Source organism: Polyodon spathula, chromosome 1 (genome assembly GCF_017654505.1).
Source record: "Polyodon spathula isolate WHYD16114869_AA chromosome 1, ASM1765450v1, whole genome shotgun sequence".
NCBI lineage: Eukaryota > Metazoa > Chordata > Actinopteri > Acipenseriformes > Polyodontidae > Polyodon > Polyodon spathula.
In genome coordinates, this window is record NC_054534.1 from 94,276,979 (window position 1) to 94,302,986 (window position 26,008).

Here is a 26,008-nt window from a genome sequence, read left to right on the forward strand (position 1 = left end):
GGACACAGACTTAAGATAGAGGGATAGAGGGTAGGACACTCTTCTTTAGACAAAGGCTAGTGATGGTGAATTACTGGGATCCTTTTTTCCCCCCGACTTCAGAAAGTTTTAAGATCAACCAACTACTAGGAACCGGACGAGCATTGATGGGCCAAATGGCTTCCCCTTGCAAAGATTCTTCTTTTCAATTTTTCATGTAGCACAAGGCTCAGAATACTCTGATGAACTTTTCACTAGCTGGATCTCATCACCTAGTTATCAAATTAGACCAAAACAATTTGAAACCTTTGGGCATTTCATTTCATTTCACTCTTATGCTGAGAGGAGGCTTTGCATTGTAATTATAATTTTAACAAAGGTTGGTCAATACAGTGAGCTAATGTGGAAAATATGCATATTATTGCAGAGTTTACTATAAATATAGTGTGTACCATATAATATTAATTTCTGCAGCACTGACTTCTGTTTTCAAAATAACAGGCACCTTATACTGTTGTCACATTCCATAACTTTTCAGCTTTTCTTTTTTTTTTTTTTTTTTAGATCTACCTCTCCAAAGCATGCAAAAGCGTGATGAATGGGAGTTCAATCTTGAGTAATCAAAGAACATCAATATGCTGGAAACGAGACTGAAATAGCTGGATGTTTTAAGTTTTTTTTTTTTTTTTTACTGTCACATATCCATATCATAACTAATATGCAGTTTTGACTTTTAGAATTGCTATGGGTGACCTGGCTTCCACGTGTGCACAGGAAAGCAACACAACATCTGAATCGTTGATTAGTTTGTATTTTCTTTTTAACAATTGATCAAAACATTTTATTTTTTATAGTTAACCATTTATGTTTTCAAAGGCATTTCTGATCAGCTACACCCTACAATCTTCATTTTTCTGCTTTAGTCAGTGTTTTAAAATCCATTTTAGCTCCAGCATCAGTGTCACTAATCAATTGTTTAGACCCTATGTGGGCTAGGTGGCACAGCAGGCTAATTCAATACAAGACATACTCTTCACCTCCTGAATGTAATTCATTTGCAGAGTCGGTGTGATACCATGGAACAAATGCACTGAGCTGGTAGAGACTTCTAGAACACATGGCTGTGCAGTAGCCTGTTTTTTAATGCCTATCATATTACCATGAATGACTGCATAGTATTTACTGAGATTACTCTTGACTTCAATGTAATGTTGCATTTTACCCCCTTGTGACAAAGTGCCCGCCCCTGTGTATATTATCTGTTATGTGTTGTGTGTGGTGTGTTTAAATGTTGGTGTATAGACATTGGTACACGGGATATAAACGGGTCTGTGTAACACGAGTGTTTAAAAATGTATATGTGTATTTAGGCACGAGGATTGCACAGCACTTCACGTGCAAGTAAAATGTAGTAATACATAAGCACGGGGAATTAAACTTTATTAATGCACGTGCTGGGATTTAAGTGAATAATTCATTGGTAATTGAATCCCAGCACAACAGTATATATAGATGCACGTTGTCACATACTCGCGGTTGGGTGTTCGGTGAGTGGAGAAGACGGAGGCCACGGGAGGTAATAATAATAATAATAATAATAATAAATAATAATAATAATAATAATAATAATAATAATAATAATAATAATAATAATAGTAATAATAGTAGTTAAATATCTGCTCACCGTGTTTGTCTGTATCGTCTGTTTTGTGAGTCTGTTTATTTTGGCGAATGTGCCCTGGCCTGTGTTTTTGTTTGTTCCAATCGTTTATTTTCTGTGTCTGTTCACACATTAAATGCTGAGCGAGACCATTCGCTCAGCTCCACCAAACTCCACCTCTCTCTCTGTTTATTTTACTGCTTCTGGTCTGACGCCACCCACTCCGGCCGTCTCTGACACCCCTGAAAATAAATTTTACTCTGTGTATAACTAGAGGGTAAGTTACTCCCAGACCCCAAACCTTATCTGGTGCGCTGACTCTATGGTAGAATTTCAGCCTTGTTAGAAGTAGCAATACTTGTATTTCCTCATTGTAATCTACAAGGATGTGGTTTCTAACTTTTGAAACATTAAAAAAATCTGAAATGTGCACCTTTTGAACTATTTAGGTGTATGTCCTGTATTGTGCATGCTTTGCATTGAAGCGTCACCAGTTTCCACCTGCACTCCAATCAGTCTTTTTTTTATTTTGGATACTTAAAGAGCAACATGGTACAGGCCTGAAATAGCACAATTTTCTTATCTAATGTAGTTGTCTTATTTAAAAAAAAAAAAAAAAAAAAAAAAAAAAAAAACTCAGAACTTTAAAGCATCAGTACCCCATTTCATATTATCCACAACTAAAGCTGAACAATTACTGAATTGTCTGTGCGTCCCTGTGGCAAAGTAACAGAATCTACAGTATGGCCAGCTGCTTACCAGCACTAATTCAATGAAAGTCACAGACAGCTGCTACTGCGTTCAGTTTGAGAATTCATCTTCTATGAGGAACTTTGTCAAAAGTTTTCTGGAAATCTAAATAAACAATGTCATATGCTTTGCAATTATTCACTGTCTGTGTCGCATCCTCAAAAAAGTCAAGCAGGTTAGTTAGACACAATCTCCCTTTCTTAAAACCATGCTGACTGACTCTTAGTATACTGTTACCATATAGGTAATTTTCCATTTTGTATCTTATTATAGTTTCCATATGTTTACATATAATAGAAGTCAGGCTTATTGATCTGTAGTTAGCTGGTTTGGTTTTGTCTCCCTTTTTGTGGATCGGTATTATGTTTGCAATTCTCCAGTCTGTCGGTACAACCCCTCTGTCAAGAGACTTTTGCATGATCTTGGTTAGTGGTTTGTAGAGAACTTTTTTTCATTTCTTTGAGTATTATTGGGAGGATCTCATCCGGCTCAGGGGATTTGTTTATTTTAAGAGCTCCTAGTCCCTTTAACACTTCTGCCTCTGTTATGCTAAAGTTATTTAAAACTGGACAGGAACAGGTCGACATGTAGGGCATGTTGGCCGCATCCTCCTTTGTAAAAACTTGTGAAAAGTAATCATTTAATATATTTGCCATTTGCCATATGGTATATGACATTTGTATCTCAAACTTTTTACCTCCTCCTTGAATGTTCTCTTGCTGTTATAATATTGGAAAAACTTTTTGGAATTGGTTTTAGCCCCCTTAGCAATTTACATTTCTATCTCTCCTTGGTCTTTCTAAGTTCCTTTTTAACATGTATGTATGCCAGCAACAGGAAACAAAACAGAAAATAGAAAAAATAAAAACTTAACTACCTCGAAGCTCTGACTGAACTCAATATTGTTTCCCTAACTGTCTAAGGACAGGATAAGCCTTGTATCCCTTAGTTCAAACAAAACAACAATGATTAAATCACAATCCAAAATCTTAATCCCAGCCAAGAATATAGTTTGTAACACAGTTGGGCAGTATTATAAATACATTAAATCAAACCTTCACAAACAGGGTTTGTCTCCTGTGTTTATCCCTCCTCTCCCAACAATACATCACTTCCTGAGTTAAAAGTAATTGGCTTCACCTGCGTTCTATAATCTGGCTGATTGGCAGCCATCTTGGCTCCTTGTGATTTCCCAGTGGGTACCTTCAAGCCAAGTTGGTGGTTGATTACGTAACTCTCCCAGGGCTAAGAAACACTGATGCTCCAGCCCGGTTTGTACACTACATCACAGTCCCATAAAAATATTGGAAAAGTTATGAGTGAGGGGATGTGCTGAACTGGATTATCATAGTTAATTGATCCCAAAACTTAATATGGTCTGTTCTTAAAGAATCTCAATGATTCTGCAACAGCGTAGCTTGGTAAACCATTCCACACACTCACAACTCTCGGTGTGAATAAGGCTTTGGCTTTGAATGTAGGTCAACCCACATTACTGGCTTGAGCTTTTGACTATCATCAAAGACGCATTAATCTAGATATCTTGCATTATTTGCAGGGGTAAACCAATACATTTTAGGTACATTAACCTAAACGATATTGTAACATGTCAGATGGGATACCTGCTATAATGTTACCGGTCGTGCGTATTGGCAGTGCAGCTGTAGCCAGGGAGACTAGGCTGTCAGGCTTGGTTGCTATAGCAATATATCAACCAGCTTGGAAGATCACTGTTGCGTTAGTAACTGGTGGTAAGCACCTGTGGAGCGACGGTCAATGATTGTGTTGGAATTCAGTCAATGAGAATTAGCTGTCGGTAAAATACCTGCAGAGTGGCTGGGGACTGACAAAGGACAGACCTGCCCTAGCATCTAAAGGAGAGAAAGTTAGGGCTGTCTCTCATTGCATTAGGGCTTCATGTTAAAAGCTAACTAATGAAAGCTTTATTATTCCCATCCCAATTTATTAGTGTTCACCGCTGCCTCCGTTCCATCTGACAAAGCGATAGGTCACGACCCGTTACGATATAATATTTGTTATTTCTCAAAACTTCAATCTGTTGGTCTTGACCTATATTACTGTTAAGATGATGTTTGAGATTACAAACATTAAATTAACATTTTTACATTTTATTATCATAAAAAATACAAAAACAAAGCTGAATAATGCATCTTTACATCTGACAGGATTTGAAACATTGCTATTCACAAAGCTTTTTCATAGTGTTCATATGTTCATATCACATTTTATATTAATAAAAGTTAAGCTTTATGAATAGGGCCCATATATGTATCTTGCTCCCTTATCTGGACACTGCTGTTTTAAACTTTCTCCTGCTCTGTACTCCACACACTGAACTGCAGATCCCAAAAGACTTTCTGTTTGAAACTTTCTAAACTGAGCTCAAATAAGCAGCTACCGGCTGTTACAGTTACTGTTACTCACCAACAAGTGAAAGAAAACTATTCACAGCTATCAAGTCAATTAGACTGTGGTCAGTGAGCCAGTGCTGTGACTAGAATACAGGCACATTGCAGAACATAACAGTTTATTTTTCAGTACCCAAGTAACAAAAATATTTCCTATCCATAGGAACAAAGTCAATCTATACCCACTGATTAGGGGCATATACATGGCTACCTGCCCAGGGTAGCTACAGGGTGGAGGCTGGGTCTGAGCCAGAGACATCATGTTCTGCAAGCGAGTTTCTAAACCACTATACAAAAGAGTTTGTCTTCATTTGTGGTTTTACCTCTTCTTTTCTCACCGAAGGGGGCATGACAGAATAAGTAATGTTGGTGCATCACACAACACCATGCAATTTAAAACAGCTCAAAGTTCAAATCCACATTACAGTATTTTATTTACAAACTGGTCTATAAAATAAGCCAACATTATTGCCCTTAGGATGATTATATACTGTATAATGATCTTAACACCCTCTGTAACTTGTCCAGTGTTGTGGCATGTTAATCTCTGAACCTTTGCAACGTGGCTAACAGATTGAATAAATATTAACTTTTATCATTCTATGTATGATGTGTACAGTCAGCTGAATGAACATCGTTTTGTAATTTGACACATTAATGATATTACTAGATTTAAATGCAGGTGTAATTTTATCAGAATTCTAATCATTGTAGTGGTAAAGCCCACTTTTCTTCTATAGTAAGGTTTATGAAATTTCTATGACATTTAGAATTAGTTGCGCAAACACAAAGCTATGCCAAAAATATACTGGTTACCATTGTCAACTCCTTTATTTGATTTTTTCTTTTTTGGAGTGACTCATGAGGTAAATGCTAAGTGTTTATCCAGTGTAAACTATCCCAAAGAGAGTTTCTTGTTGCAAAGTGAGTCATATAATGAATAGCAAAAGTCAATTATTTCCCATCATTACATTTTTCATGCTTTTAACAGTGGCATTTCTAAAGTGACTTTATTATTATATATACAGCTATGCCCAAAAGTTTTGCATCACCTAGAATTGTAGGTTTGAGACACAATTTAATATATATAAATCCTGTAGTCAAATAAACTACAAAACGATATTGCAAAAGTCTGCCAGAAACCATAATAGAAGCGCAGTATTTCATGCTAGACTTCGAAATGTCAAGTTTCTAAAATGTTGTCAGTTTTTATGTTAAGTATATGAAAAACTACAAAGCAGTATGTAATTAAGTATGTTAACATAAAATTATTAAGTAGGTTTCATTCAACTTTACCAGGCAACTAACTTTATTAGGCAACTATTTCATTCAGCTTTATCAGTCTCTGTGAGGGCGGAGAGCTGCCCTCACAGAGACCAAACCGATCGGCCTCCAAAGCTGGAGTGCTTCCCCCCAGGGGGAAAATGAAAATAAGAGTAAAGGATACATTTGGGAAGACTGGAAATCGATTAAAAAGGCATGCCTACACTTTGGGAGATCGGCATGACCAGACAGGAGCACTGGCATAGATGAAAGCAAGTTGTTAGTAAAGAATACTGGGTTTCCCCTGGCTCAGGGAGAATCGCCCTCTCAGAGGTGAGACCAAACTGATCAGCCTCCAAGGCTGGGGAGCATGAATGATAGAGAGAATGTTAAGATAAATTTGCCCCGGGGGTCCCTTCTGGCTCACTGGAGAACCTTCCTCTCGGAGGTTGAGGCCAGCTCGGCTGGGCCTAGGGTTGCGAAGTCAACTTCACTTGCCCCAAGAGGGAGATTATTGCAGAGATGGTGTTGTGTTTGGAGAGGGCAGGAGGAAGGTGGAAAACGCAAAAAACTAGACAGGAAATAATGTTCAACCCAGGGCATAAATAGGGAGGTTAATTAATAAATTGATTAACTAGGGAGGAGCCCCTGCACCTGCTCCCCAAACAACACCCAATGGTTACAAAACAATTGCATTCGAGTGGCCAGCATTTTATTAAGATTGAATGTACACATTTGTAATGATGACATATTTAATAAAAAGTTTAAAAAAAAAAAAAAAAAAAAAAGCAACCAACACACCTTTTATGCAGAACAAATTACATTTGTTAAGTGCAATAGACTGTGACAGAACTTTTTAAAAAGCAAATCAAAGGACCAAATATATTCAGAATTCCCAGCGTGAAGCAATATTTTTCAAAATACAGAAAAACATGAAAAATACCTGAATGCCATAAACAATAAAATGACTGTATTTAACTGCTGAAAATGATGAAAGAGTAATCAACTGTTGAACTGACTTGTACTTGTAGGATTGAAACATGGTAAGCTTTTGAAAAGTTGATCTAATAAACTTGGGTTCTTTTTTAAAATAACACTATCTGATTTAGGACAGCAGGTTTCTATTTGCAGCTGAGCTTTTTGGATGTAAGCTGTTGAAGTATAGTAAACAGTACTCAGGCAGCACAGCTGAAGCAGATGTTCGGTGAGTCGGAATGATAAACTGGAGGCCTTGCCCCTGATGATTTAAAGCTTCACCAGCAGATTATTATTATTATTATTATTATTATTATTATTATTATTATTATTATTATTATCTTTGAGAGTCTAGGAACATATATACTTGATTATGTTCAAGAAGGATTTGTGTTGCTCATCTCACAATTGAAATGACCAGCCTGTCATGGTTTGATTGCTTAATATAACTGCACTCATGGGAATAATTTACACTGATGACACAGGGGCATGTCCCCCTCATTTTCTCTTTACTTCAGATATAATCTTCATGCATGCATCAGCTACAGAAACTGCCCCCCACCCTTTTTGAAACCAGAGTTCCGCCACTGACTGCACTTCAAGATGATGGCAGATTTGTTTAATTATTGTGTTATATGTGGGCAGAGAAATGTAATAAAGGCACACTTAATACTTGATTTAAAAATTCAATTTTGGAGCAGTAGTACTCAGAACCACTGAGAATGATTTTAAACCTAGACTGTACTTTTTTTTTGTGGAGAAGTTATTATTTATATGGATATATGACAAGTAAATATAATCAGATATATAGCTATGACCAAAAGTTTTTCATCACCCTATGTTTTCTTCATGAAGTCGAATGAATGAATAATGTTACTGTTAACATATTGAATTACATACCACTTTGTAGTGTTTCCATATACTTAATGAAAAATTGAGAACAGTTGAAAAATGTGACAGCTTGAAATCTAACATGAAATACTGTACTAATATTATGGCTTCCAGAAAACTTTTACAATATAATTTTGTAATTTCTTTGATTACATGATGTTAAGTAAAATATATAAATTATGTTAATACTGCATACTTCTTTTTTCTTTTTATTTTAATTATGTCTCAATCCTAAAATTGTAGGCGAAGCAAAACATTTGGCCATAGCAGTATAGGATTCTTCTACTTTTCTACAGTGTGATGCAACAATATGCTTACTTCCTTAAAACCAAGCCAAAATAGTGTACAGTAAGTAAACACATTTGTGCCAGGCAATTATGATTGTATCATAGCTACCACCCAAACCAAGACATGCTACAACCAGGTTAAAAGGCTCTTAGGTAATTGGATAGATAGAATCACCATGTTTTTATAAGACCAATGTCATGGTACTGGCAATCTCCTGATTTTGAAGAACGCCTCTTAGGTGTGTAATTTAACACTACTACAGAATACTAAGCTTTTAAAAGCAATACAGGGGTACAAGTTTCATTTTTAGCATTTAACCCAATATGAGTGAATGTATTGTTCATTTTTACTGCCAGTGAATTTTTGGTATCCTCCTTTATTTTACCCTTACCTGTTCCAACCACTGACATATTTTAAAATTGTCCAATGGTCTCACTAAGATTTGTTTTTGTCACAAAATGACTTCAGACCACTGTTGGATAACAGACACAGACTGCATTGTAGGAACCAGCATCATGTGATTAAAATAACTCCTAATTCAGTTCCCTGTGTGCATTGGGTTAAATATAAATAACCCTCAACAACACACTATGTATGACTGGGCCTGAAATGGGGCTCATTGTTTGTATTGCCTTTGAAAGATAGTTTGGAGATTGCAATGTAGTATAAAATGTCATGTTGTTTTTACCTGGTATAATGACATTGTTGGAAGTCATGCCAGGGGCAGCAAAGCTAAAGAGCAAAAACCTTTATAATGAAAAGGTGTGCACCATCCTGGAAATGTATCAAATTAGAATCAATTATTCAAACTTCATATTCCTGAAGGTGCAATTGTAAAGGCAGGGTACTTAGGAATTAATCTTATTTCCCCAGCACCTTCTTTCCTTGAAGGAGCTTTTAGGGGCATATTTCATTGAGCTAAGTGGCATATTTATATAATCTCATATATAACTCCTTCCCACTAGTCACTGAATCCCCTCCAGAAACACTCATGGGGACAGTGAAGGTAATAGGTGGCTGTATTTAAATGTGCCGTCATTTAGAATAGGCTTAATTATCCAACAAACACCAAAGCAGGCCCTAAAGCAACTGCAAAACTGAGTACCTGCTAATTATATTTTCATAGGGTTTTAAATGTTCCCTTCCTTGTATGATGTTTGCTATCATTCACATTTGTTCTTATTGTAATTATTAAATTTTTTTTTTTTTTTTTTTTTTTTTTTTTTTATCTGTGGTTTAGGCTTTATCACCTAGTGCGTCTTTATATGAGTAAGTAGCATCACCATCTAAAAGTAGAGCAGTGTATTTCCAGCAAAACAGAAAGGAAACTTAATCCAAAGTGTCAGATCACTAAATGCCATTGGCTGATCTACCCTAACGCTCCTTTAGCTTCATGGCTCCAACTCTTTGGTGCGTGATGCTTCCACTGTCACTCGCTTTAAATCAACTCTCAAGACCCACCTTTTCTCTCTCACCTTCCATGGTCTTTAAGCCTGATATCTGCTATTAGCTGCTGTGTTGCTGCTACTATTTCACATATTATGTTATTATCATGTATTATGCACTTTCCACTGTATTTAATGCACTATTTCATGTATCATGCATTTCTCTATATTTGAAGTATTTTGGATTTTCTTGTTGTTACGGCATCTTGTAAAGCACTTTGTGATGGTGCTCCACTATGAAAGGCTCTATATAAAATAAAGATTGATTGATTGATTATGCTACATGTAACTTTGGCAGGCAACTAAAACTGAAAAGCAGGTCAAAGCACCTTAACACAGAACTATATACAGTATATAGAAAACATAGCAATAAGAACCACTCAGACCAAAAGTAGTAATTTGTTTAAGTATTCAAATCTAACTGCAGTTGTCTATTAAATAGTTTCCTAAATTTGTTTGTAATAATGTTCTTGTTTGTTTATATATTCTATAGCTTGGCTTCAAATTTGTCTATACAAAGTTCTAGAATATTTTTTCAACAATTAGGTTATCTGTCGTGGTGGCATCCCTCCATATTTTCGTCTTTCCAATATTGTACAAATATTTTCTTTTTTGCAATTAGTAAAGTGGAAAATACTTTTAATTGTTATGTTGAATAAATAATTGTAGCTGTATAAAAATGCTCATTTTACAGCACAAGAAAATCCACCTAGTCTGCATCAAGCAATTATTCTAGGGTTTATCCTTGGCGATCTTCTTGATCCTGTAGATGCTCTAAATCTAGCTGTTGTATATCCCATAGGGCGTATAAGCTGATCAAATCAATCCCCGAGTCAAGTCCACAAACATGTCTATTGAGATGTTTCAGTGTACAAAAACATAACCCTTTAATGTTAGCTTGTCAGTTCATGGTTGTTTTAACAGGGAATGTATGTGAAAAGATCAAAACACAAAGAAATGTGCGTGCAAATCCAATCCCTGTAACAGAAGCACGTTTTGACATGTTTAATAGAATGGCTTAGAGCGGAAGGTATTTTTCACTTAGGCATATAATGCCCCTTGTAGGCAGATATTGCTGTCCATATTTCTCTACCAAAAATAGGGAAGACAAGAAATACATGTTTCTATAACCTGACCGGTTTGACTTCAGTGTACAACTACAATCAGACTGCCTTTCCACCTTTTTATTTGACATTTTAAAGACTTGCTTTCAAATTAGTGAGACAAAATAGGTGGGTAAACCGCAAAGCTGAAGAATAAATATGAGGGTGCTGGTGAAATGGTCATGGTCATGCACAAAATGTTTTTAATTTCAAAGTATCTTGGCAGGCAATTTAAGATGATTGCTAGGCCTTTTTTATACAGGCGTACATTTATAGGTACACCTTTAGTGGTGTAAAGGTGCCAGAAGCACACATTTCAGCTATTTTTGGTACTAAAAACACAACCTTGACTCAAGCTCGGATGCTATCAGTTCATTTCAGAATTAGCTGTTTCAGAAAGGAGACATTCACAAAATTTGAAATTAACAATTCTTTATTGCATTTGACAAATTACCATGGCCATAATGAAATGCAATATAACTTGTCCCATGTCCTTGTCCATAGATAGAGAGAGAGAGAGAGAGAGAGAGAGACGGTGCAGTGGCCCCTCAACCATAGTCTGGTGGTTTCCATTGCCTGCCCCGAGTGGAAATGAGGAAATTCTATGGGACGGGCAGCTGGGAGGCATTCTACTATGTGTTTGAGGCTATTGGAAAGGCTAATGGGTGGATGGGGCATGAGAAAGGGGCCCAGCTTGTTGTAGCCGTAGGTGGCGAACCCTGCAAATGTGTGCTCGCTCTCCCCCCCGCATGAGGACCAATGCAGTGGCTCTGGCTGCTATCCTGGACCAACAGTATGGCCTGGCCCCCTACCAGGTGGCACAATCAACCCAGCTGAGGGACAGATGCAGGAAGCCCAGCGAGTCTCTGAAGGCACTGGGGAATGACATCAAAGTCCTATGTGAACAAGCTTACACTGACTGGTCACTTTCCTGCCATAACCAAGCCACGACGCAGGCTTTTATAGGGGCCATGACCCCTGCCGCTCTGAGGGAACTCCTGTTACTCAAGGAGCCCAGGTCACTTAAAGAGGACATCACCGAGGGCCGCCAGCGGGAGCAGATCCTAGAGACCACTCGTGCCGCCCCCCGTGAGCACCAACCTGGGAGCGATACCAAGCATAGCCATACACCACCTACTCCAACCGCCAGTTGTGCTGGCATTACAACCAATTTGGGCATCTGCAGGCGCAGTGCCCACAATTAGCGAGCCCCGCCGAAGGCCCTGGCCCAAGAGAGTCTGGGCCGCCACCCCACTCTAACACCAATGTAGCATTTACTTGGGTATCAGACTGATACAGATCACTGAGGAAAAGGGAATAACAGCCTCTTCCTATTGTGAATAAACAGAGGGGGAAAGAGCACGGGGTAAACAGAAGGATGTGGGAAGGATCCCAACACGCACACAGTTCCAGAAGCCGCTCCAACACAGCCCTAATGTTGTTAGTTTCTCTTTCTAGTCTCGTTGTTCTCTCCTTACTGGTCCATTCATCTGTAGTCTCCTTCTGATGCTTTACATAGCCTGCAATAAACTACAAGTTACAATGGTGCGCCTCCCAGGGGCAAAACAGTAAGACAGTAACAGGTGATAGATAAAGGTCCGAGTTGTTCAGGTCTGGAATTCTTCTATCTGCTAAGGAGCCAGCCTTAGATCATCCTCTGACTTCCCTATGCCATCTGTGTCCTTGTACCTTGAGAAACAAGCGTTGCACCAGGAAGGGAGGAACACCTTACCCTTCCTGGTACCGGTGGTGGAGACGCCACCTGCAAGAGACCCAGACATACAGAAAGAAAGAGGCCCCATGCTGCTGAGAACAGCACAGAAAGATTCACTGAAGGCCTTTACTATGCCAACAGCAAAGTTCTAGGGAGAAAGTTTGAGAATGACATGAGAGAGTTTAAGAATATTAGAAATAATAAGAATTGAACCCTTCACTACACATGCTAACAATGAGCTACCAAAGGAAAGTTACAAAGTATTCAAATATCATACACTGTATATGAATCTCGTTGTAAGAGCTCTCTTTTTGAAATTGAGTACAGGCCTTGACAGAGCCATGTGAAGCTTTTTTCTAAAAGGAATAAAACAATTTAGACATCATAAAACAAGAAAGACAAACACCTCAAATGACAGGTGAACTGCTCCTTTCTGTAACAATTTTTTTAAATTTTGTTATTAGTTTTATTACGTTGAAACAGTTTTCATTCCAAACAGAACAGGGCAAAGTTTGCCATTATTGGATGTATGAGTGGTTACTGCTGCCTCTTGAATCATTAAAAAAAAAAAAAAAAAAAAAAAAAAAAAAAAAAAAAAAAAAAAAGGGTGTGGCATCAACATGCTCACCAGTTAGTAAAATCGAAATAAAAACCATAATTAAGTTCCCTCAGTTAGACCTGCATCATAGAGTGATGTTCCACCATCTTACAGGAAGACCTCTAACAAAAGCAGCAAATGCTTGTATTTGCAATCCTCAGATTTAAAATAAATAAAAAGAAATGCCAAAATGGGAACCTTCAACTGATGACACCATTACTAGCCGTGTAAATTAGCTCTGCAGTGCCACCTTGTGGCTTTTGTATTACTGCAACTACAAGAATCACATTCTGTCTTAACATACACACAGTGGACCATACTGCCCAAGTGCCTGATCAGATAAAGAGAACACCTGCAGTGTTGGCCTTTGTCCTCCAGAGGCTGGTAGCTTGGACACATCCACTCACGTGTTCCTGGGTGTAAATAGGCGACTGGCTTGGTAGTGGTATCGGAAGATGCCCACTGACCTTCAGTTCTCCTGAGCTGTTGTGGGTAATTGTGGTAAAAATCATATGTAAAAATAATTGTGCACTCAATTACGATTATGATGATTTTTTCTTAAAGTAAAAAAAAAAAAAGTCAAACAGAAATCCAATTCTAAAAAAAAAAAGTCTGAGAATATTTTTATTTTTAAACAACAATACTTAATGCTTTGACAAAGTGGACACACTTCAACAGCCTCCCAAAAGCTAAAGATGTATCTATTTGGATAAACATTTACATTGGTCACTCCTTGTTGCTTTCTTAGATGATTTAAAATCCAACTCCACAGTAGCACAGATTGAAAATACACTACAAAATAAACAAAAACTCAATTGCAGGTTCTCAAAACTCTCAACATAGAAAATATGTATTTGTCCTCGTACATTATTTAATAGGAAATTGATTCCTAGCAGTTCTGTTTATTACAGGCCACAAGACCACTGCACTCCCTATTGCATTCCACTCATAGCAGCATGGGGCAGTGACATCAAGCACTTACTTCACCCTGCTAGTTGATCAGCATACTCATTTACTTTTTGCTTTCTCTTCCCAAACACAAGTAGGTGGATATGAGGTTCAGAACAAGTCAGTTAGAAACCATACAAAAGTTTTTTTTCCTGTTACATTTGATACAGAACATGTAGGTGAAAAACAAGATTAATTGTTACATAAAAAGCTAAATGGCTGGCTTTATTAAACAATACAGACATTCCAAAAACATGATTGTCACAAATCATTACACACATTAGTGTTCTGCAAAGCGCTATTTAAAAAAAATATAAAAAATAAAAGAAACCTAATAATAACAACAGTAAAAGTAAAAAAATAAACTTGAAAATCAGCAATACATAGTTACTTAATTAGTTCCAGTTGCCACAATTGCAGGATTGAGAGCTGGGGTCTTTAATACACTGTAGAATCTCAGACCTGTTGGATAACAAGGACCCAGGTTATCTATATTACTATAGAATGAAAATAAATTAATAATTAAATACATATATTGAAAAAAAAACAACAACAAAAAAAAAACTTACTTGTCAATGTCCTTACAATCAAACTTCAAGCCGCGGTTATTCAAGATTGTGCCCAAGTCTTTTAATGAATTGCTGTCACATGAGGCCCTTTTGAAAACAATACAGCACTCATTTAATAAACTGTGTTTTGAATCATGTTGCATGTATATCTTTCTACCCGAGAATGAACAGGTTACAATCAAACTTGTTAGTTTATTCAAGTTTGTGCGCCATAATGTAGTCTAAAAATGAAAACGGGTCACAAAAAACTTAACCGACCAGTGTCTCCGGAAAACTTTTGTTCATTGGCTCTTGGCAGTTTACAGTTACCGCAGAATTCACCAGTTCAGTTATTTAAAAAAAAAAAAAAATACAACATAGGGAAAATACACCACAAGCTTCGAATGTATGCCTTATTTTTCCCCTCAGGGTGAATGCAATTTCAATTCTTAATACTTTACTGTAGATCAACAGTCTGATGAAAATAAAATAGAAAGTGTTTTGAAAAGAGTCAAACAGTAGTTTGTTAAATAGATATGTAAATACAAATGAAATAATGAAAATCAACATTCTACTTAAGATGAATTTGTTGATTTGTAAACATTTTCACCCATATAGTGTAATCAGGGAGTTTGATCATGTTCTGTATGTGTGTCCACTGGGTTCCCTAAACCAATGTAGGATTAGATTTCTATGCAGTTTGTGGCAATTAAAGTTACGTTTAAGTTATGTTTTTTAAATGATTATAAAACATCTTTCCTGTTTTATCAATGTCATTGCTGTGTGTCTTTTCAGCACGGAGAATCCTTCATGGATGAGATTTATTGATTGCAATTGCAGATGATTTAATGAACTGTGAGGGCGCTCAGGGCTCGATTACTGTGATGGCCGCTCATGGCCCAGGTGAATAATAAATTTGGCTGGAGGCCTCGTCTCTTAGTGCACAAAGACTACCTGTGTGAGGCCGGCTCGAGAAAACATAAATGGTTACATGCATCCCAGTGCCGCAGCTAGCAAGCTACTTCGGGCCACTTCCCCCCAAAAGATAAGACTGCCAAACCATGAATGGAAAAATAATAATAATGATTAATGCACCTCACAGTGGCGCCACCTACTCCCCAAAATAGTGAAAAATTAATGAAAATGAGCAGCTAAGACACAGAGTCTAGCCTGACCACGCAACCTGCAGAACTAAATACGAACCGCTCAACACTCAGGTAAGGAAAAAACCCTTATGAAACCTCATTGATTCTGAGGCTGAGGGTAGCCAATCCTGCAGGCTCCAAGTGGTCGGCTCTTGTTTCGGCTTCCCAGCTCTTGACTGAGCAGCCGAAACAAAAAGAGTGACAAGAAAGAATAACGGAAAGAGCCTTTATGCGCTTGCTGATGACACGCTGGTTAGGGGCGGATTCTCCTACAGAAAAGCAGCCAAGTTTACACTTCTATGAGGGTGAAAGCATAAATGTTTATTTGAAAATGAAAATGTGCTTTCTAGAAGCTTCAGTGTTTTTTGGTACTAATGAGACTATCAGACTGCATGGATGTCAAAACTGTGAGTCATTTTACTTTTACTTCCAAATATAATATAAATATTCATTTGGATATTCGTTAGTTTTCAAAAAAGTAATAAAATATATTATATTACTCAGAACGCAGGCAGAGACAGCATAGCAGCAGGGGCAGGGGGGCATGTGCATAATCTGGTGTGTTTACCTTTTTACTGTCTAAAACTTAAATCGAGGCTCAACAGCTGCTGTGTTGATCCTGTTGTTTTTTTTCACACATCACACTGAGCTCTTTTTCATTTGCCATTTTGGTTATAAACTGTCATGCACGACTTCTGATGAGGTGGTAAATAAGTGCAAGGTATTTTTTTGTCTTCCAGCGAACTCGAACATCTGATTTTTGTATCTGAGTACATGTCAAAAAATATTTGTTTGAATATTCGGTTATTTGTCACAGCACTAATGCATATATTCTCCCGATGTACACTTTTATATGTATCTCTATGTAGGCAATTTTATAATTCTTAACAAAGTACATACCTGTCTTTTAGGCTGTCAATCATCCATATCCTGACGTAGCTAATCTTCTTTGGATCAAAGTTCTCGATCTCAACACTTCCAAAAATGCTTTAGAATTAAACAATAAATACCAGATTTAAATAACAATTTTTCACACATGACATTTCTGACACTTGGTTGTTATAAAAACAATTTAGAAGCTGTGAGCAAACAATTAAATGAAGTATTTTGCTCTAAAATTTGTAAAACAATTTGTAGGGCTGTGTTTGTTTGCTAGCCAGGAATTCGAAGGTAGTTCTAAACCTTTGAAGGTTCGTCAGCCGGCACACACACTGTGTTTTTTTTCTTTTTTTTCTATGTTAACCGAAACCGTTTGACAATGTAACACTATAAGAATTGCACATTAAATGCCACTCACAAAATTCAGTCTTTTGATTTGTATAATGCATATTACTTAAACAAAAGTTGTTGTGTTAAAACCATCACCAAATTCTTATACGTAGCAACTCTATTTGGAGCAGGGTATATTATAGGGTGTGTGATAATACGGATACACTGTGATATTCATCAGGCAATACAATAACCCGTATTTGAACAACAATATATGTATTTTTGGCTAAATCGATTCAGGGAAACGTCTACTGGAAAATGTCGGCTACTATCTTGCGAGATAATGACTTCCCGCGATAACTCATAATGCGAACAGTGCTAACAGAACAGAAAACATGGCAGAAGCAAACAGAGATTTTGAAGAGCTTAAATTCTGAAAGCAGTCACACATGTGGAATCATTTCCTAATAAAAACACTCTAAAAAGGATGATTGTTTAGTAGTATGTTGTTTATGCAACACTGAAGTAAATATGCTGGCGGTAGCACCTAACTTACATACAGTGGTTTAGCCCCACATCTTAAAGTACCGGAACACCAATTACAATATTGGTTTTTCTAAAACAAATTATACAAATTCACGTTTTAGTTGTACATTGAACTTGAGTTAACATCTAATAGGTAATGCATGCGTCTCGAATACGACTTCTCAGCTACTCAGTGCTGCCAGATTGGTGGTTTTCCAGCCAAATTTGGCTTGTTTTGAAAGCATCTAGCCTGGTGGTTTGGTTATTTTTTTGGCAGTTTTTGTCAAGCATGTTTTTTTTTTATTCCTTTCGATTATGAGGTCATCTCCAGTGGAGAACTTCAAATCACCACAATGCCCTGTATAGTAAATCACATCCTCTCCCCATCTTCAATCACCATGATGCCCTATATAGTAAATCACATCCTCCCCCGTCTTCAATCACCACGATGCCCTGTATAGTAAATCACATCCTCCCCCTGTCTTCAATCACCATGATGCCCTGTATAGTAAATCACATCCTCCCCCTGTCTTCAATTACCATGATGCCCTGTATAGTAAATCACATCCTCCCCCTGTCTTCAATTACCATGATGCCCTGTATAGTAAATCACATCCTCCCCGTCTTCAATCCCAACGATGCCCTGTATAGTAAATCACATCCTCCCCGTCTTCAATCACCACGATGCCCTGTATAGTAAATCACATCCTCCCCCTGTCTTCAATCACCACGATGCCCTGTATAGTAAATCACATCCTCCCCCTGTCTTCAATCACCACAATGCCCTGTATAGTATATCACATCCTCCCCCTGTCTTCAATCACCACGATGCCCTGTATAGTAAATCACATCCTCCCCCTGTCTTCAATCACCACGATGCCCTGTATAGTATATCACATCCTCCCCCGTCTTCAATCACCACGATGCCCTGTATAGTATATCACATCCTCCCCCCGTCTTCAATCACCACGATGCCCTGTATAGTAAATCACATCCTCCCCGTCTTCAATCCCAACGATGTCCTGTATAGTAAATCACATCCTCCCCCTGTCTTCAATCACCATGATGCCCTGTATAGTAAATCACATCCTCCCCAGTCTTGAATCACTATGATGCCCTATATAGTAAATCACATCCTCCCCCTGTCTTCAATCACCATGATGCCCTGTATAGTAAATCACATCCTCCCCCTGTCTTCAATCCCAAGATGTCCTGTATAGTAAATCACATCCTCCCCCTGTCTTCAATTACCACGATGCCCTGTATAATAGTAATATTAATAATAATAATAAAATGACATTTAAAATCAATGTTTTTAGAGAATTTTAAATAGCTTTCAAACCAGCACTATTTTTCTATTTTTCAGACTGGGAGCATGTGGATGTACTTCAGAGGATCCAACAAAAATGAGTTACAGGACATTTCATGCTCTCTGACGAATCTTTGTTTGTTCACCAGGATGAACACGATTATTGTTATTTTATTGGTTGTTTTTTAGTAGATGGCACCAGGATGCTCTGAAGCAGGGGTCTCCAACCCTGGTCCTGGAGAGCAACTGTAGCTGCTGGTTTTCGTTTAAACCAATCTCTCAGTTACTTAATTGAACAAATTATTGGCTTAATTAGTCAACAAGTGTTCCAGATCTTTAGCCATTGTTGATGATGTAAAGACACCTATAAAATCTGCTGGATTGGGGCTCCCCAGGACCAGGGTTGGAGACCCCTGCGATGAGGTTGTGCTCCAACTATTTTTACTCTACTTATTGTTCTTCAACCATTGTTTGGGTTCAATGTTTTTGGAAATTCTGTAATATACTTAATGTTCTGAGTTTATTTTACAAATATTAAAATAGGGATAAAATCAGTAAAAAAAAAAAAAAGAAAAAAAAAAGTTTTATTGAAACATCGGTAAAAATTGGGGGAAAAAAATCTCAGTATACACACTTTACATGTGGAATACGATGCATAGCAGTTCTGGTTTCTGATTAATAATGTCCCTGGCATGTATGATGAGCATAATCTATGCAAGTTGAAGCCACGTTTTCCCAAGGTAGCTGGTACTTGTGCTGTGCTGACGGAAATAGTATCTACATAAGGTATGAACATGACATCAGCACAAAACAAGACAGGTTTATTCGCCTTGAAACCATCAAAAGAAAAGAAAATTGACAGAACTGGGTGGTGCAAGCCACCGGGTAACGCGTCAAAAAAACCGCACTGGACATTTCTGTTAATGCATTCCATTTAAGTTCACCAACTAAAGCATCAGTATTTTCTGTCCAATATTTACGATTAAGATTGTCAGCGTTATAGGCCATGTTTTAGCTGATGGCCAGACAATACTGCCGTCACCAATACATCTCTCTGCAATAAACTGTGGCTGTCCAGCAAAGCATAGAGCTCTGACAAACTCATTAACACAGTCATTCTGCACTCTCTTTTTATTAAAGCGTGTGTAAAAGCCGCATAAATGGATTGCTTGTCTCTCAGTTCACTTTCTTGTTTTAGTTTAATGTGTCTCTTATTTTTCAGTATGTTCTTTTACTGTCAGTGCGAACACGTACCTCAATGCAGCAGTATATGCAGTGCTATGCATCCTCTGCATCATCTGACCCACTTCTGCTATTTTTGCTTTTTGTATACATTGAAATATTCATTTGAATATTCATAAACTGATTTACCTTTTCTCCCCATTCCTCATCCACTGAAAATATTATATTTTTGTGCAAGTATTTCAATTTAGTTTTTGATCAAGCTAGTAGTTACTATGCCCAACATAATCAGGTGATAATGTGTTTGTGAAGTGACAGAGAACCACGTTTGAACGTTATTTGATCCTCTGACGTCTAAACATCTGCTGTATCCTAGGATACAGTGTAGGACTGCTTATTATAATGTCAAAATATAACAGCATTTTAATCAAAATATTGTGTATTTCCTAGAAAATAGTACTGGGAAAATACTGAATAAAAGACAAAATTTGGGCATAAATCAGTAAAAAACAACATCCAGTTAAAAAAAAAAAATCTGACTAAACTGTAAATGCGGAACATTAAAGATATTGTATGATAATAAAGGTTGTTTAACACAAGACTGTCCTGACTGAATATATGTACTAAATACCTAGTGTACAATACATTGTAAGAGAAGTGCTATGGTAGAATAAATATGAAACAAACGCTAACATTAATAATTTTAAATTCTGAAAACTGAGCACACCCTCCTCTTCGAGTTATCCAGAGGCAGAACTTGAATTTCTTCAATCGCCATCTCAACAGCACAGCTGTATTGAAACAAATATCTCGAAAACCCTCCACTGTTTGTGATATTTTTGTTAAATGCCCAGACGACCAAAAAAAAGTTGAATGCAAACTACAAGCGACTCTTGATGTATCATGGAGGCACAACCAATCTCCGGGATCATTTGACAAGCAGAAGTTCATATTATTATTATTACTATTATTATTATTGGTAGTCGTAGTTGTATTAAAGCAGTAAAATGTGACTGACTGATAACCTGCTTGGTACGATGACTTAAATAAAACTTTGTTTGCCTAAATCAGTGGCAGTTCTTTTAATTGGCCGCAATAAGGTGCTACTGCAATGCAAGCTCAGTGTATATATCGCGAGCAGCATCAATTACATGTACATGAACAATTAATTGTTTACCTTTGTTTATTGAAAGGACTGTCCAAGGATCCATTTAACATCACCATGACATTGCCACAAGCTAATTCGGCAAACTGCAATAGAGCAAAAGACTAGTATGAAATGCGATGTACAAAAGATACAGATTTTGTAACTGTAATGAGGCAAATCAGCTCTAAAATTGCATAACACATTAAGAAAAGTTACTTTTCCGATTCCAAACTTATACAGTACAAGTTCATGGTACTCCAAAAATTAATTTGGTCAAAGTTGCCTTGACAGCAGACAGCCTCAAGTATTAAGAAATATATTCATACATAGTAGATAAAAAATAAATTAAAAAAACACTGTCAGTTTCTACTGTTCTGATCTGCCTTTTAATTTCTCAAGCCTAAAATGTTTTTCCTTTTTTTTTTTCCACATTATTAGGCTTCCAAGCTAAAGGCTGGGATGCCTATTGTTACTGTTAAAGTTTTTTTCTTCCCAAAACTTTAAACTGCTGCTGCTTTGAAGCTGTGTGACTGATCAGGTTCTGACTTGGCAGGTAACAAGCTGGATACATTGGCTGTCAGATGCTGAAAAAAAGTTGCTGCTGCGTCCTTGCAATTGGTGCCGTGACGCATTTTTCGATAAAACCTTTCAGATTCTTCTTCTTTTTGGGAACCGGTGAAGCGACTGATCTGAAACTTGGCATATTCCATCAGCATCCAAACCCGCATCAAGTTTGCGAAGCAGAAGATTCTGCGATAAATTTTAAATTCGACACGGCTTCCACAAACTTTAACGAAACGCGCCCTTAACAGCAAACTGCTGGCATTTGAACACCGTTTGACCAACAAACTCCAAACTTAGTAGTTATTGTCCCAATAACAATGGGATACAAATATGTGAAAATGGTGATGTTTTATAAAACAAGATGGCTGCCAGATATACGTTTACATTTGAAATTTAAACCTGCGTCAGTTGACAAACAATTTACTAACTTCAAATTTCACAAGCATTTAAAAGCATTTATTTAAAACGGTTTCAGTTTAAAAATGGTTCACTTGGGACACTCCAAACTGGGAAACCATCGTGCCTGTGTCAGTAAAATTTACATTTTCAAAAATGGCATTTGAGCTTCAAACAAGATGGCCACCTGATGCATTTTTTGGAGAAAAAAAAAAAAAAAAAAAAAACTTAAAAATCATCTTCTGTGGAACTGTTGAAGTTGCTGATTTTAAACTTGGCATACTGAGAACTTAGATGGGTTCTGATACTGGGGCTTGGGAGTTATTATTATTATTATTACTACAACTATAAATCACTGTTTTAAATGTTGTAATTGGCTTTAAGAAGAGGAAGACAACATTGATTCAGAACAAGCTCAGTTATTTATGAAGGACTAGTGTGTGGCTAGTGAGTTGACAGATGCATGGGGGCCTGTGCACTGAAAGTGCAGCTATAAGTTGCAGATACAAAGCAGTTTCAATAATGTGAATATTTAAACTGTGGTGCTGTCTTGTTCACTTACATTTGCCGATGCCCTTCTCCAAAATGACTTGACTGGATTAAATTCACATTCATTCCATTCTGGACAGGAATTATAATTAAATTCTAAAAATACAATAAAAAGGGTATTAGTTACGGTATATCATATGTGTACATGCAGAGAAAGAATCAAAGCTAGGGAAGCCCATACTCCATACTGACACATTCATATTGAATCTCCAGAGACCAAGCCTGTAAGCATCTGCTCACTTGAGAGACATCTGCAGTGAACAGGGGACAGAATCATGACAAGCTGTGACGAGTAAAATCTTAGATATGCGCAAGAGTCTGTATCTTTAAAGTGGATGGTGGGGATAGTAAAGCTGGAATTTACATGTTCCATGTGTATTCCAGTGTGGGGTGGTAGTTGGCAACCAACTGAATGAAGTGTTCTAATTCTAATTCATTAAAACTGAATGAAGCGTTGCTGAAAATACCAAAGATGTCATCAATACTTCTCAGAAACAAGTCAGGTGTTTTCCCCTAGCACTGTGGTAAAAAAAAAAAAAACCCTCAATATATATATTTTCAATCCATCCAAGAACAAGCAAGCAAAATATGGTCCCATTGTGGTTTCCATGCGGACACCTCTTACTCCAGTGTCAAATTTTCTGTTGAAGTTGAAGTTGAAGGAATTTAGACAAGACAAGTTGTGGCAAGTTTTAACAGCAAGTTTATTTTAGTGCATTTAAGCCAACATTGTTCAGTATAACTTTATAAAGGCTATTAAATATCCATTGCGAAATATAGGAGATTCTCACAGTTTTGTTGAAGACAAAAACAATCCAGTATTTGTAAAACAACATAAGTAGGAAGTGACAGAAAAATGGGTCTGAGGGTCTTGTGTAATATTCTCTATTAAAGTTGAAGCAATTGAGGAACAACAGAAGCTCTTAAGAGTATTGGTTTGGGGTAGTTGTTGGGCAATGAGTTTGCAGAATGTACTACTGCTGTGGGAAACATGATATTATCAAACAAAAAGAACACAAGTTTATCTGGGCACCTTGGAACCTCTTGGGAGGAATATTCTGTCATAATCAAAACATGCCACGAGTCATACAATTCAAAAATCAACAGCACCTATATTGCACCCAGTTAAAATCATATTTTGTGAAGTCAGTCATTTAAAATAATACCTTTACTGTGCTGTTGGCCACACCACTTCAGACCATCCATCATGTGCCCAAGAAGAGTGTCTTCCAAAGTCATGGAACACTTTGTAGCATCAGTGAAGGTGTGAGCTATCTGACTTGTCTTGCTCCAGAACAGGGACTTTAAAACACAAACAAAAAAATACAACAGAGCAGCACAGTGACTTAACATGATCCTTGGTGATATTGTCTCGCCAACATCATGCTGGCATGCACATACACACACACAAGCTACAGGTGACACACTCATGTAAATACCATCCCAGATCATAAGTCAAGCAGCAAACCAGAATGGGTCTCAAAGCCTGCAGAATGCACCTTGCAGCCTATACTTTACACCAACTTGCTTACAACCACTATTTGAAAAGCTTGCTACCAGTAACTCAATGAACTAACAAAACAACTGAGCTAAACAAATATACTTTCTTTGAACCCCTTAGAGGAGTGAATATCAAAGTCAGTGCTAAATACAACAATACTCTGCAAATTGATTAGACAATTCCAGCCAGTTCAAACCAGGGGCAACAATTTCTGTAACAGCTGCTTCTTGAAGACTGGGTGTATTTGTGTAATAAGAATGTTTTTAATCTTTCTCCCAATGTAATAATCAATGTGAGAGCAGTTTGAGTTACAACAGCTTTATACGAATATATCTGTTTTAAATGTTCAAAATGCAGCCAAGAAGCCAAATAACTCAATGAATGTAAGCACACACCTTACTACAAGGTATATCCTGCTGCACTGTTGTGATAAGCAGGTCATAGTCTTTCTCATTGACTTTGCATGGGTCCTTTCCAAGGAATGAATTCTGGAATCTCTCCCAGATTGCGTCACAGTTGTTGCTACGTAAAGAAAAATTGTAAAAACATTAGGAACTGGGACCTAAAGCAAGCTGTGAATAGATCTGCTCATGCAAATGGAGACAGTTAGGGGGTCTAGTATTTAATTTTTAAAACAAAATTGAGCATATATATATATATATATATATATATATATATATATATATATATATATCGGACTCATTTTTCGTGACTTGAATTCGCCCGCAAATGACTCAACCTTGTGTGACTCGGACTCAAACATTCGGGCTCCATGACTCCATGATATTAACAATGAGTACTTTTATTTTCTATTACACAATATTGCAGTTACTAGGAAACTGCACAATAAAAACCAACCTAACAAAACATCATCCGATCATTGGTTAGCCCTGTTATCTTTGCAGCCACAGTAAGAATAAGAAATTACAACAAACCCAACTGCAACCATGGTAGACCACACTTTTCTTCTCTCTTTTTCATTAAGTTTTATAAGGAATAAATAATGTCAGCATGGCAAACAAGTAAGTAATTATTTGGCTTTTAATTAGTCTTTCTCTTTACTACTTGAAACCATGTTCTAAGTTTAAGCACTTTAGTAATACATTCTTGAAAAATATGTAATTTGTTTGCACTGAAAACAATATAACACTGGTCAACTAAATAATTGAGTTTACTGAAAACAAAAATGAATGAAAAAAGAATAATCATAAGTTATAAATCATACTTTCAGAGCTTCTTAATTTGTATAAGAAAGTCTCTGTGTGATTCAATATTCTGTGCTTTACTTCTAGTCTCCACTTTTTCCCAAAACACGCCATCAGTTTGCAATTAGTTGAAATTAGTTCTGTTTGCTCTGGGTCGGAGCTTGGTTTGTGTTTTTCTGCTTGTCTAGCAGGGTGTTCTTGAACATTCTGTTGAGTACTTATCAAATACTTGCACAGCAACCGTTGGAGGAGCCTGCAAGAGGCTGTGTGCTAGTGGCTATAAATATCCAATGAAAAGGGGGTTCCTTTGTAATCCTCTGTACCATGGCGTTTTATCCAGTACGTCAGGCTCAACGTGATGTAATACTATGAAGATTTCTGCCTGAATATAATACTGTACCAACAAAACCAACTGCAGTACATCTAATTGGAAGCCTACTTATTTTAAAACACAGTTTTTCAACTATATACTTTTGACGACGTATATTTTTTGTGTTGCCTGAAAAACAGACAAGGGTTGGAATGGGCCAAAATAAAATAATCAGACATGTGTCACACTCTTTTAACCATCACGGAAGTCAAAACTTTCTAGGGTCGGATATGTGAGTGCTGACTGTAGATATAGTTAATTGCTTTACAAACACACACTATAAATGCATGCTTACATCTAATATCTTCAGGTAAC

At 37.2% G+C, this 26,008-nt stretch overlaps 1 protein-coding gene across 1 annotated transcript; it reads right to left on the minus strand.

Moving 5' to 3' along the window:
- Positions 1 to 13,437: 13,437 nt before the first annotated feature.
- LOC121324556 (ADP-ribosyl cyclase/cyclic ADP-ribose hydrolase 1-like) lies at positions 13,438 to 24,659 on the minus strand. The gene is made up of 7 exons (XM_041266601.1): positions 24,514 to 24,659; positions 23,784 to 23,919; positions 22,631 to 22,713; positions 21,139 to 21,212; positions 16,637 to 16,723; positions 14,613 to 14,699; positions 13,438 to 14,505 (listed from the first exon to the last, which is right to left on the minus strand). Exons 2-7 carry the CDS (start codon positions 23,854 to 23,856, stop codon positions 14,439 to 14,441), a joined length of 471 nt encoding a protein of 156 aa, XP_041122535.1. The 5' UTR covers positions 23,857 to 23,919; positions 24,514 to 24,659; the 3' UTR covers positions 13,438 to 14,438.
- Between the last annotated feature and the right edge of the window lie 1,349 nt (positions 24,660 to 26,008).

What these genes read in the sequence shown, in the direction of transcription:
- LOC121324556 (XM_041266601.1), bottom strand. Translation starts at nt 23,856, where the DNA reads ATGACTTTGGAAGACACTCTTCTTGGGCACATGATGGATGGTCTGAAG. An exon ending in TGGCCAACAGCACAGTAAAG is followed by an intron (nt 22,714 to 23,783) that starts GTATTATTTTAA and finishes TTGTATTTTTAG; the next exon opens with AATTTAATTATAATTCCTGT. An exon ending in GATTGTAAGGACATTGACAA is followed by an intron (nt 14,506 to 14,612) that starts GTAAGTTTTTTT and finishes GTTATCCAACAG; the next exon opens with GTCTGAGATTCTACAGTGTA.